This window comes from Cucurbita pepo, chromosome 20 (genome assembly GCF_057944985.1).
Source record: "Cucurbita pepo subsp. pepo isolate OVF chromosome 20, ASM5794498v1, whole genome shotgun sequence".
NCBI lineage: Eukaryota > Viridiplantae > Streptophyta > Magnoliopsida > Cucurbitales > Cucurbitaceae > Cucurbita > Cucurbita pepo.
Window position 1 is genome coordinate 596,960 of NC_141817.1, and position 11,822 is coordinate 608,781.

At 36.1% G+C, this 11,822-nt stretch overlaps 1 protein-coding gene across 2 annotated transcripts; it reads right to left on the reverse strand.

The window, feature by feature from the left end:
* Positions 1–4,496: 4,496 nt before the first annotated feature.
* Positions 4,497–10,029, reverse strand: LOC111782880 (alpha/beta-Hydrolases superfamily protein). Of its 2 annotated transcripts, none has more exons than XM_087120641.1 (10): positions 9,922–10,029; positions 9,629–9,803; positions 8,759–8,932; positions 7,295–7,688; positions 6,872–7,146; positions 6,703–6,771; positions 6,562–6,618; positions 6,137–6,189; positions 5,910–5,985; positions 4,497–5,769 (listed from the first exon to the last, which is right to left on the reverse strand). In XM_087120641.1, exons 2-10 carry the CDS (start codon positions 9,670–9,672, stop codon positions 4,818–4,820), a joined length of 2,094 nt encoding a protein of 697 aa, XP_086976767.1. In that variant the 5' UTR covers positions 9,673–9,803; positions 9,922–10,029; the 3' UTR covers positions 4,497–4,817. The 2 variants fall into 2 exon arrangements, with proteins under 2 accessions (XP_086976767.1, XP_023519486.2); XM_023663718.2 differs by lacking the exon at positions 9,922–10,029 and having other exon boundaries at positions 7,295–7,388; positions 7,539–7,688; positions 9,629–9,915.
* Positions 10,030–11,822: the final 1,793 nt, after the last annotated feature.

The window sequence follows — 11,822 nt, forward strand, 5'->3', positions numbered from 1 at the left end:
GATTTGGGCCTCGGCGGATCTGAGCCCAAACGAGATATGTAGACCCACTTATCCTTAATGAAACATGAAACTCTAAATATCAATTATGGTCGCAATTATCACATGATAATGAAAATCGAGTCTCAGAATATGAAGATATTGTATGTGAGATCCCACATCGGTCGAGGGGAACAAAACAATAAAGGTGTGAAAACTTCTTTCATTTTAAAACTTTGAAGGGAAGCTTAGAACGAAAAGCTCAAAAGGGTACAATTTCTGCTAGCAATGAGATTGAGCTGTTACGTTGTAATCCGAAGCCTTCATATTAAAGGATAACAGTAACTGTACAGATTGATCGAGAGGGAGCAGGAAAAAGGAGACCAAAGAAGATTACTAACAAAAACAGATAGAACGAGGGATTCATACAGATGATTGATTCAATCATGCCAGCAAAGAAGCATAGCAACACATCTACCAAATATATACAGCCTACCTTTTCCTTCTTGTACAAATCCCGTAGCTTCTTTACATGAGGATTTTGTCTTGGAATTCTCAATTCTAGAACCTGCTTTCATCTTCATATCTTCTTCAGTTTCCCTCTTCGTGTCTACCTTCCAGTGATTAAAACTAGCTTCATTCACTTTCACAGTCCTTGTTCATACTTGGCATGGAAAAATCTCTGGGAAAAATATGGATGTTCTTAAAGGGAAAGATGGATGGGATCAGCTTAAACTTAGACCAAACCACAAGATCCAAAAATCAAAGGCCATAAACTTATCAGGCGGCAAATAAGACCAGGGTCCCATCATCTTGCTATTTTCTAATTGAAAACCAACAATCCACCAGAGATGAATAATGCTAAAAGGAATATTATAAATAAATAAATAAATCTGATCTTTGATAATCTGTGAGGCGCTTTTGGTCCCATCAAAATTAAATAACTCGCTCAATCACAGAACTGTTCGCTGAGTGAAAGGAAGAAAGTTTCTCAGCTTTTTCTTCCTTTTTCTCAGAGAGGTAGTCGTAAGGAAGGTGAGGAAGCCAAGATGTTCCCAAGACAGATTCCACAAGAAAGAGGAAGGACCCAAAATCACGAAGGGAAAGGTGGGGGTGGGGGGGTCCCCCAGACTACCGAGTAACTTTGTCTTAAAAGGCAAAAGCCATATTGAAGACATTGTACACGTGAAAATGAGGACATACACGTGAAGTTCAGGAGGGGAGGGCATGGCATATGTCTGACAAGGAGGACAACCTTAGATTACATGTATGGTTTTAGAAACTCTAAGCTTCATGACCATGTTAAATTAGTGCCACTATTTCTGTCGGTCCATATACAACTAAACTGCAATCTCTGCCTCAAATTCTTCATGGATACTATATGCGGTTCTAAAATTGCCTGCCTTTTTAAGTCGTTCAAATATCTAGAAATGGAGTCAGCAAATAAAGGGGTGGACTACTTTTCTCTTTTCTTTTGTGCTTATGTGTTTGATGACAAGTCAATCGGATTAGACCTGTGAGCATAATTCCAATTCTAGTTCATGTGCTGATAAACCGGGGGAAAATGTGTGGAGTGAGGGGAGGACACTACGCACCTGACATGAATTGAAAGGGAACTTGAAACTAGGCAGCCCGACACAGTTGTTGACTCATCCAGCTCATGCCTGGTAAGATACAGAAATTTGAAATCTTTTACTAAATTCAGAAACTTTAGGATAAAGTTGAAATCATAAATCATGATTATACAGCTTTCTTTTGGCTTGAGGATTCTCATCCAACCATCGCCCAATTCTCTGATATTTCCTTGGTCCATATTTGAAAGCTAAGCTTTTGGTCCACATACAAAAAAGGCTTATCTGAACTTGGAGAAAACATAAGTGGCTACCACAACAAACATTAATGGTAAAGAACAAATCGTCATTGTAAATAATACTTTCCAATGAGAAAACATTCTGTAATTCTATGCCCCATGAAGTGTAAGTTCTAAGTTCCTTTAATTCCTACAATCTACACTAGGCTCTGTTACTATACTGTCTTCTTGTTTTTTTCAAAATAGCAAGTAAAATTTGATAGGAACAATCTCAAGTTTGAACCCATTTTCACGATCATCCCAGTTTGGTCTCAGACACTTTCTTTTATGATGAACAAGTACAATGCACCAACCTTCCATCTTTTGCATGCAATACAACAAGAGAACAGCTCAGGCTCATTCAAGAATTATGTCTAAATATAAAATAATGTTTATGGACATTGAGCAATGAAATTTTAGGATGCCACCTAGACCATGGATGCTTTAAGGCACCCCCACCACAAACTCTCGAGTTCTTTGTGTACACTCCAAGTCCAGCCACAACTTGAAAACAGAAGTAAAGTGGTTTATTAACTCACTGTAACGGCTAATATTTCACATCGCTCTAAGTCATAATTATCGTTCAAAAATTTACTCCAACCACCCCCCCCCCCCCCCCCCCAAGTAAAAAAACATCGCTCACCTCACCCTTGCAAACATAGAAAACTTGGGGGGGGGGTTTACGACGTCTCTCTTTCCAGAAAAACGCAAAACAGTAGCTTGAACGAAATCAACCTCAAAATGAAATTTTGAGTAAATCCCATCTCCCTTTATCAATGTTTGAACATAGAGCAACCGTATTCAAACTCAAACACCTTGACAATTGGGATCTAAACACACGAAATTTGAATCAATCAACACCCCCTCTCCTAAAATGGTGGCTAGTCCGAGGAAGTATCCAAATTAAATTTTCTATAAAGGGGTGTCTCTAATATCAGTATTCGGATCCCTCATCTTCGGCCAAAGACAAGAAGAACTGTATGTGTGGAAGATGGAAACAGTGGTTAGAGCGTCCAACTGGAGGGGAGAGGGGAAAGGACCATGAGAAGAGAGGAGTGAGCGTTCAGTGTTCTTCAAATCACTCTACCGTGTCAAAACTTTGTTAAAGTTCCCAACAGAAGTTTGTTCCCAAGAACGATTTAGCAGTTCCTTCTACAGTTGAAGATTAAATTGCTGCGTTTGTGAAAACTAGAAGCTAAGGAAACCTCAAGCTCAACCCTCAGAAACAGGAAAAGATAATTAGCTTAGCCTAAGAAAAACATGATACTGATTCTTTTTATGACACCTATCTTTTTCCAAAAAAAAAAAAAAAAAAAAAAAAAAAAAGAACAGCATTGTTTGCGCTTGCAGACTATAGATCATAAAATGATTTTTATTAAAAAGCAAAGGAAAAGGTTAGCTAAAGAACTTCATACACAGGTATGTGGTCAAGGGTGAGTAGAAGGAAAGATTTTCTGGTGGAATGAGGATGTAAGAGTGGGAACAAAGTTTTACAATGAGTAAGGAAGGGAAAGGAGAGATAGATGAATCTAACTAAAAGCAATTATCTCTAAGCTTTACGGGAAGTAGCTATGCTTAAAGTGAACATATCTTATTATTATAGAGATTTGTCCCTAACACTGGGACTGTGTCTCTGCTTGTTTCTCTAATCTCTCACTCGAATCCCTTTCATTTAGTCTTTCCATCCTCTCATTTCACCAAAGAAATCCTCATCTTTTAAGACATCATGTCATCTTTTTGTTGATGATGGGCAAGTCTCTTGAGACATAGAATTGAAGAAGAAAAGATATTTTCGTACAATTTGAGCCAGCAAACCAAAATCAAGTACTTATTAGACAACCACGGGCCATAAACTATGTCTTATTCTGGTGTTGCACCTAAAATGATTGAGAGAAGGAAAATGCATGGCCACTAGTCAGTACAAGTGAAAGTGAAAGTAAATTCAAGAGAATCATGACAGACCAATTGCATAAATGGTGGTTAAAAAAATGTTCAAGCAAAAAAAGCTCAAAGCAAGAACTGCACAGAAGTTTTCACGTCACCCACCCACAGCAAGATAAATAGAACCACCACCACAAAACCAAATAGAGTTGATACGCACAAGATCATTCAACCATTTCGTCCAAGTTGGAAAGAAGATGGGGCAAGTTCGTACACTTTCAATTTCTATACCGCATAAACTCAAAGAAGTTGAAAACGCAATCATTCCAAAGCTAAAAGGACAATGGGCAACTACCTCTTGTCATTTATATATTCTTGAACAGCATCCGCCAGTCTGATCCATATTAAACAACAAAAATTCCTTCAACAGAAGCTCAGATAAGTCATTGAATCAGCTGCAAAAAAACAAACCAACAGTAGTAGGAATATAAGGAATTTTTCAGCTGTTATCTTTTTCGTTTTTTTTGTAAGTCCACGGAATTTTTCAGCTGTTATCTTTTTCGTTTTTTTTGTAAGTCCACGGAATTTTTGCTAGTTCTTCACTTACTTTATGCCTGGAATTCGGAACCTTCTCTACAAGTTTCTTTGTTGGGAGAAATATGATTTCGATCTTTCTAATATATTATAAAAGAAACGATTTTGATTCTGAGGAACACGAGAAATAACACGCGGCAGATTATGGCATCCACACTGTGTTCCATAGAAGCCTTCTATTCCAACTTCAACTATATGAACAAATCCTCTATATATATTTAAGTTTACAGGCTACATGTCTCACAAGTGTGTGGTCTTCCATAAAGCGCACAATTCAAAAACATCAAGTTCCAGATAAGATCACCTTCAATTCGTTCCTTATGAAAAATTTCGACCGGACGATTGATCAAATTCCATGATGCGGTTACACTTGACTGAAAATATACAAACCATGTTCCCAACTCTATAGATACATTTACACGACCCAACTCCTATAGATCCATTATATTTATCCATATGCACCTATTGCCACATGCTAGAACTTCGAGAGTGGGTTCTGGTGGTGTTCTGTGTAAGGCTAGCCGTCCAGCTTGTCATTTCGTCTCAGTTTTGGTACTTTCTGAGAGGGCTTCAGCTTCAGTTTCGGTTTCGATCCAGACTCACCGACCAGAAGTAGACGAGACATTACATAAGCCAAGAGCTCCTCACGGTGCGAGAAAGTGAAATCCAGATGTGCATATTCAAATTCGTTGAATGATACATCAACACCAGCATCTTTCATCATTTTGTAGTACCTTTTCACCATGGTTGGTCTTATTACCTGGTCCTTGCGTCCAGCAACTAAATCTACAGGGATATCGAAAAGCCCGAAGTATTCACCCAAGTCCAGTGGCTCCGGTGATCCATAAGCTTCCATGTTCAGGGATGCATTTCCATAATCGAACATTCTAAATTTCTTGGCATGCTTCATCTGAGCAAGATGGAGACCTACTCGAAATGAAACTCCGGGCATATCATTCATGTTATAGTGCGGAATTCCCAGAACTCCAACCCAATTTGAACTGTCCCCACCTAAAAAGTAACTCACCACAGTTTGAACCAAACCTCCAACAGCAGGATAGTGATGGAAATCGCGAGCCAACTTGTTGAGAAGCATACGGAAAAATCTGGTTGGTATGTACAAGCCAGGCACAAATGGAGCTAAAAGTGGAGACAACAGGAGCAAGAGATTCTCAATCACAGTGAAAATAAATGGGGCATCGTCGTGGAAACCAGCAGGAGATAGTAAGACCAATCTAGATAATCTATGTGGTTTCTCTTCAATCCTCCGTGTAATAACATACATCAACATAGCAGCACCTCCCATGCTGTGGCACAGTGCACAAAGCTTGAATGGCTGGTCACTATCAGTTTCTTCTGCAAGTTCAGGTTGGCTGAGCTTCAATTCAGAAGTTTTAACTTCATGAATTTTTTCAATCATCGCTGGAATATCCTCCATGGCATGTTCATTTATGGAATATTTCCAGTACCTGGATAGTTTACAAAATCAGCCAGCGAATGACATCCGCAGGGGCACATGATGAAAGCCTCCACGATATTAGCCCTCGATTAGGGATTAGCATGTTAAATTAACTGTAGATACATGAAAAAGTGAAAAACGCAGACTTACTGTCTTGAAGATATATTCTTATCAACATGTTCTCTAGAGACCAAGCCACGGAAATTGCCAAGATAAACATCATACCCTGCAATAATTATTAGTATTTTAAATTGTTAAAAACTTACAAAAAAAAAAAAAAAAAAAAAAAAAAGAGAGAGAGAGAGAGAGAGGGAGGAAGATGAGGATAAACACAGCCTCATTGAGTAGGCTTGAACTTCTGAAGCAAACGCAAGTACCTTGGTCAAAAGCTGCAAAGGCTGGCGAACCAACAACCCCGTTGGACACCCAACTAGTTAGACAAAAGAACTAGTACAGTTAGAGAACGGATGTAGATCAATAACAGAAGTATGCTACAGTGTAATTCCCTACCCATCCAACCTAAACAGTTATTGAGTCCAACCTTGTCATTATGCTCCATGCATGTGTTTGTACGTACGTGTGTGGGTAAATGTGGTGTGCTAAGTTATATGTGAAATAATCCTTGAGATGTACTTTGGTGTTACCATCATACAGATCTTTAAATTCAAGGATGTCATGGACCATAGCCAAAGCAGCATGAAGTCATAATATATTCCCTGTCTATCCTACACACAAGATTAAACTAGCAGCCTATGACAACTGTGAAACAGAAACTGGCGAGAAATGGGGGAAGAACCCTCACCCCATCGAAGAATCAAATATTCCATGCTGCAGATAAAGAACTTTACGTGCATCACGCCTGCAAATCACAGAGCAAGCATTAACCACAAAACATTTGGACAAAAAATTGAAGTAGGCAAAAATAAATTAACTAATATTGTACCTGGGTATTCTTTCCAGAAGAAGAACATATCCATCATTAGTCACAACACGAATAGCTTCATATGGATACCTAAGATAGGAAGAAAGACCAAACAAACATGAGAAACCAACAGCTTCATGCTGAACCCAAAGTCCAGAATAAAATGAGAAGTTACCAGCACTGATCTTACCCAAGTTCTGTAATAACATCTTGGCACGTTCTAGCATCGGTATTCAGTGACTGATGAAAAGTGTAGGTCCTTTCACTAGGCACAGGATCATCATCTCCAAGGGTAGCTGTGGGCACGATGACATCTGCATCGTGATCTCTCTCAGAACTGCTCCAAGACCAAAGCCATCTGAACAAAGTTCTAATGGTCTCTAATGGCGAGAGGATAAAATGTGCAGCCTTATGGACCATCTCAAAAGCAGATTCGATAAAGATTTCACTTGCAAGATGAAGGTCCTAATTTACATGTAAAGCAAAGAGAAATTAATAAATAGAAGTCAGGCCAATTAAAGCATATCTAGGTGTTTTAGAACAACACTTCTAAGAAATAAGTGAAGTCAAGGATGGGAGAACCAGAAGCTACTAGTAGATATTAGAGAGAAACCTCAATAACTCCACGTCTCCGATCAGTGGTGCTATGAACAACGTGCTCCTTATGGCTGTGCACTCGCTTAATTGAGGGCCAAGGACTTCCAGGGCTGGATGAGGACCCAGACCATTTAATAAAAAAGAAGTGAAAAATACGAAATGGAATCCCCAAAAGGAACTTGGCAGGCAAAAGAATCCAAAGAAAGATACTTCTGATCCTTTCTGTCCAGTGCCAAACATTCTTGACATGAAAACCAGACCTGGACCTGGAGCCTCGTGAACTCTGAGATGATGGTGTTGCAGGATATTCATTTCCAATACCATCTTCCTCCCCAGAGGAATAATCTAAGCTTGAATCATCAGAGTCCACAGAAAGTTCGTGAATGAACTGGTTGAAGGATGACACGCCACTATGTACCAAAGGAAAAAAAATATACATATGTCAACTACTTATTAAATAAAATACCATAAAAACACAATGTGATGCATGTCCTCCATATCAATGGCAATTCAAACTACCAGAGGGATAAAAGAAAAGGAACAGCCATTCCATCCGAAGAAGCCAGCTTAAATTATGGAAAATGAAAGTTACCGTTTAGGAATTTGTGCACTTCATGTCAGGAAAAAGGGCACTTCTATAACCTTGAGGAATTCTACTTCTATTTCTTACGTTATCATATAACTGAAGTCACAATCGCTTAAGTGACTTTGTAAACTCATAAAGCTACCTAGTTGTACGGAGAACATAAAGTCTACCAGACATGAGGGTAGAAGGCTCTTTTCAGGGTACCAGGATACCAGCAAAAAATCATGCTGGAAGGTGGAGTGGCCAATAGTTATTTTGCAAAGAGGTGAACCCAATAACGCAGTCTTGTTTTTTTCTTTTTTTCTTTCCTTTTTTTTAATCTTCAGGAACAGTGAATTATAGAGGACATCATTTTTTTCCCACTAACACAATGTGCAATTGTGGATTCATGTATTAACGATACTATTCCAAACTTCATGCTCCAACATTGCCTTCAGCGAACTTGATTTCACGCAAATATGAAGAAAAAAAATTGATTTCTAGCCTTACATCTATATTGACTAGAGCAATACGCCCTACTAGATTAGAGAAGATTTTTTCCCATGTATGTATGAATGAATGAATAGCAGAAAACCCTCTCAACTATACCATGCATGTAAACGTTAAAATTAGTATCTCAAATTTTCTCCACAGAAAAACAGATTAAGAAGTGTGATAAAAGATTGATTCAAATATTTTTGATTTATGATTAAATGAATAATGATAATTCTTATTCTCATCACTGAAAGAACAAACCAAGTTTTCCAAATATATCAAAATTGTGAAAACCATAATAACCAGGTAATTTCCTAGTGGGGTAAAAACGTGAATTTATAAAATCATGCCTTGAAATCGATTCTAAAGGATTATTTTGGACACCCTATACCGTCATAGAATTCAGGTTATTGGACATACTTTTCCATCCAACGAGGAAAACGAGGCCCCCGAAAGGTTGGTCTGAGCTCCCAGCCATGAACACCTTCGAGTACCGAACCCCTCCCTGGTAAAAGAGTCAGCAGAAGTGCAGATAATCCATTGATCAGCCTCACAACATTATTCAAGGACTCGTACGTGAATGTCTTCACCGACCTGCACTAGAAATATACATACAAGAAGGAAAGAAGTTACTTCTTCAAGGAGATAAGCTCAAGTAGTTAGAAACATGAACACCTGTACGGAAATAAATCGAAGTAGACAAACAGAACGAAGTTCTTAGACGCAAGTTCAAAATGCACCTACAGATTAAAATTGGCCACAAGAAAGTTAAAAAAGAAAGCATTAGCAATAAAAAACAGTTGCCATTTCTCCATTGACACAAAAATACAGACGGAAAGCACGGAACTTAGATGGATGAAGGAACAAAAGAACAAAAGAACAAAAGAACAAGAGGAACAAATAGGAAAAAGATTCTACAAGCCTATGGCAGGATTCAATAAAATCCGAAACAGCTCCTCAAGTGAAACGGCACCAATTTCATTAAGCGATTGGAGCATTCAAAAGAGGCATCCATATCCAAATCCAGATCTATTACGTAACTAACTTGCACTAATTAGTTTCCTAAATTCGCTTCCTCTGACAAAACAATGAGGTGAGATCATCAAAAAATTCTGGCTCGATTGTTATATAAATTTAGAACAAATTCCAGCGCGTGATCAGCTGAGAGAACAACACACATCATCATCCGCCAAAAACTAAATTCCCACAAAAAAACAATAAAATCAAATCCCCCGTTTCAGGAAAAGAAAACTCGATCAACTGGGAAGGGGAAGGAAGAAGAAGACTCACTCTTTGGTAACAGCAAGCACATCGTCAACAAATCGTTGAATCATTTATTAAGGTTCTTCAATCTCTTCCCGATCCGAAAAAAATTACGGAAACGGAGAAAGAGAGAGATAAACAATATCCAGACCCAAATGGAGGCGCAAATTCAGGCAACAAATCGCAGAAAGAAGCGGAAAACCTGAAGAACAAAATTAGGAAATAGAAAAAGAGAGAGAGACAGAAATTATCGGAATTGAATATTCCGAAAGAAAAAACAACGGCGATTCTTGACGTAAATGGAAGTCGGTTATTCTTGCCTTAGGCCGGTGACTGTGTCAGGTAAGGGCGCGCGTGGGAGCTCTCTGAAGAGGGAAAAGCTAACGTGGCCCTTCCGTTTCGGATTTGAATTACACGTCTTTCTGACGTGGATTCTCTCCATTCAGTCTTTGACACACGTGCTTACGGCCTAATCTTCACCGTCCATTCTGGTGGGGCCAGAACACATCTGTATGGCTCGATTTTTTTCGAATTTCTACTTTTACTAATAAATTTTATCGACAAAATTGGATATTAATAAATAACAACAATTTTATGATATAAATGTTATTTTTACAAAATTTTAACTCTTTTTTAAAGGGCCTAATTGAATTCTTTTTCCTATGAAATTCAGCATTAAAAAAAATTAGACGATTAAAGGTGAGGAGCTATTTTATATAATTATCCAACAATATTAAAACACATAAAATATGTTAAATAACGGTTCAGACAACCGTTGAAAAACAAGAGTTGACTAATTTTCATTTGATTTATAAAATATTTATATATCTTACATAATAATTACAAAAAAAAACCAATACTAATTTTTTTTTATATTTTATCATAAAAATTTAACTATTAGATTAGATTAAATAACTTCGAAATTCGGAGGTCAAAAATAGTTTTTTTAATAAAATAAATATTTATTTAATTTGGTTCCTCGACAAAATGAGGTTTTTGTAGGGAATGTTTTTTTTTTCTTCGTTATTCCTTTTCGGTATAATGAGAATTTAAACCTTTAATTTTGGATAATTATGATAATTTATATATATTTTTTAAAATAATATTTAATTAATTCAATTTTTTTTACCATACAAACAATAATAGTAATAATAGTAGTACACTAAATCATTTAATTAAAAATATTTACAACTTATCAAAACTTCATAACTCACGCTTAAGTCGATATACTTGATTAAGAGATTGTCATTTCGAGATTTTTTTTTCCAATTCAATAACTATAAAGTAGGGTTCGAACAATCAATATTTAAAATAATAATAAATATTATTTCTCTAATATATAATTATTTAAATTATTTTGGAGTATTTGAGTTAGAATGTACTATCAAATTAAATTTATTTTCATTCCATTATAAATAATTTATTTATTTATACGACTATAATAATGAACCTATCCATTTGAATTATTTATTTTCATCCTATTGTAAATAATTTATTTATTTCCCCAACTATAATAATGAACTTACCCATTTGGATTATTTATTTTCATCCATAATTTATTTATTTGTCCTAACTATAATAATGAACTTGCCCATTTAAATATAATTAGTGGTAACTATGAACTTAGTTTCTAAATCAAGAAGTTGACTTTTCTTTTCTTTTTTTTTTTTTTTTTTTTTGTGCAAGGAAAGCTTTTAATTGTTTTCTTCATTTAATTTGTGGAAGGTTGTCAAAGTCTTCAAAATTTAATTCATAGAAAGCCACACAATACTATATTTTTTTATTTATAAGTTGTTGAAAATAATTTTTTTATAATTTAATATTGTTGAAAATAAAATTGTGGACAATCGGGGCCACGTTGGATAATAAATATTTTATAATAATTATTACCAGCGTAACCATTCAATTCTCATCCCGTTTTTAATTTGTTACCAAAATTAAATTCTCAGTTAATTCTTTTATTAAGTTAAGCTTACTAAACTCGATTGAGTTAGAATCAAATAATTTTCTCATTCCAATTTATTATAACTATTTTCATTTAATTTCGTTTGCATTAAATAGGCTACCTAATGAAATAAATCTAATCTAAAAATCTTCAATTATGAAGAAAAATTGTCATCGAATCCTTTTGAAATAAATAGAAAAATATGAGTATATAATAAATCATTCAAATTTAATAAATTTTGCTACTACATATTTGATTACCACATTTAATTGTTTT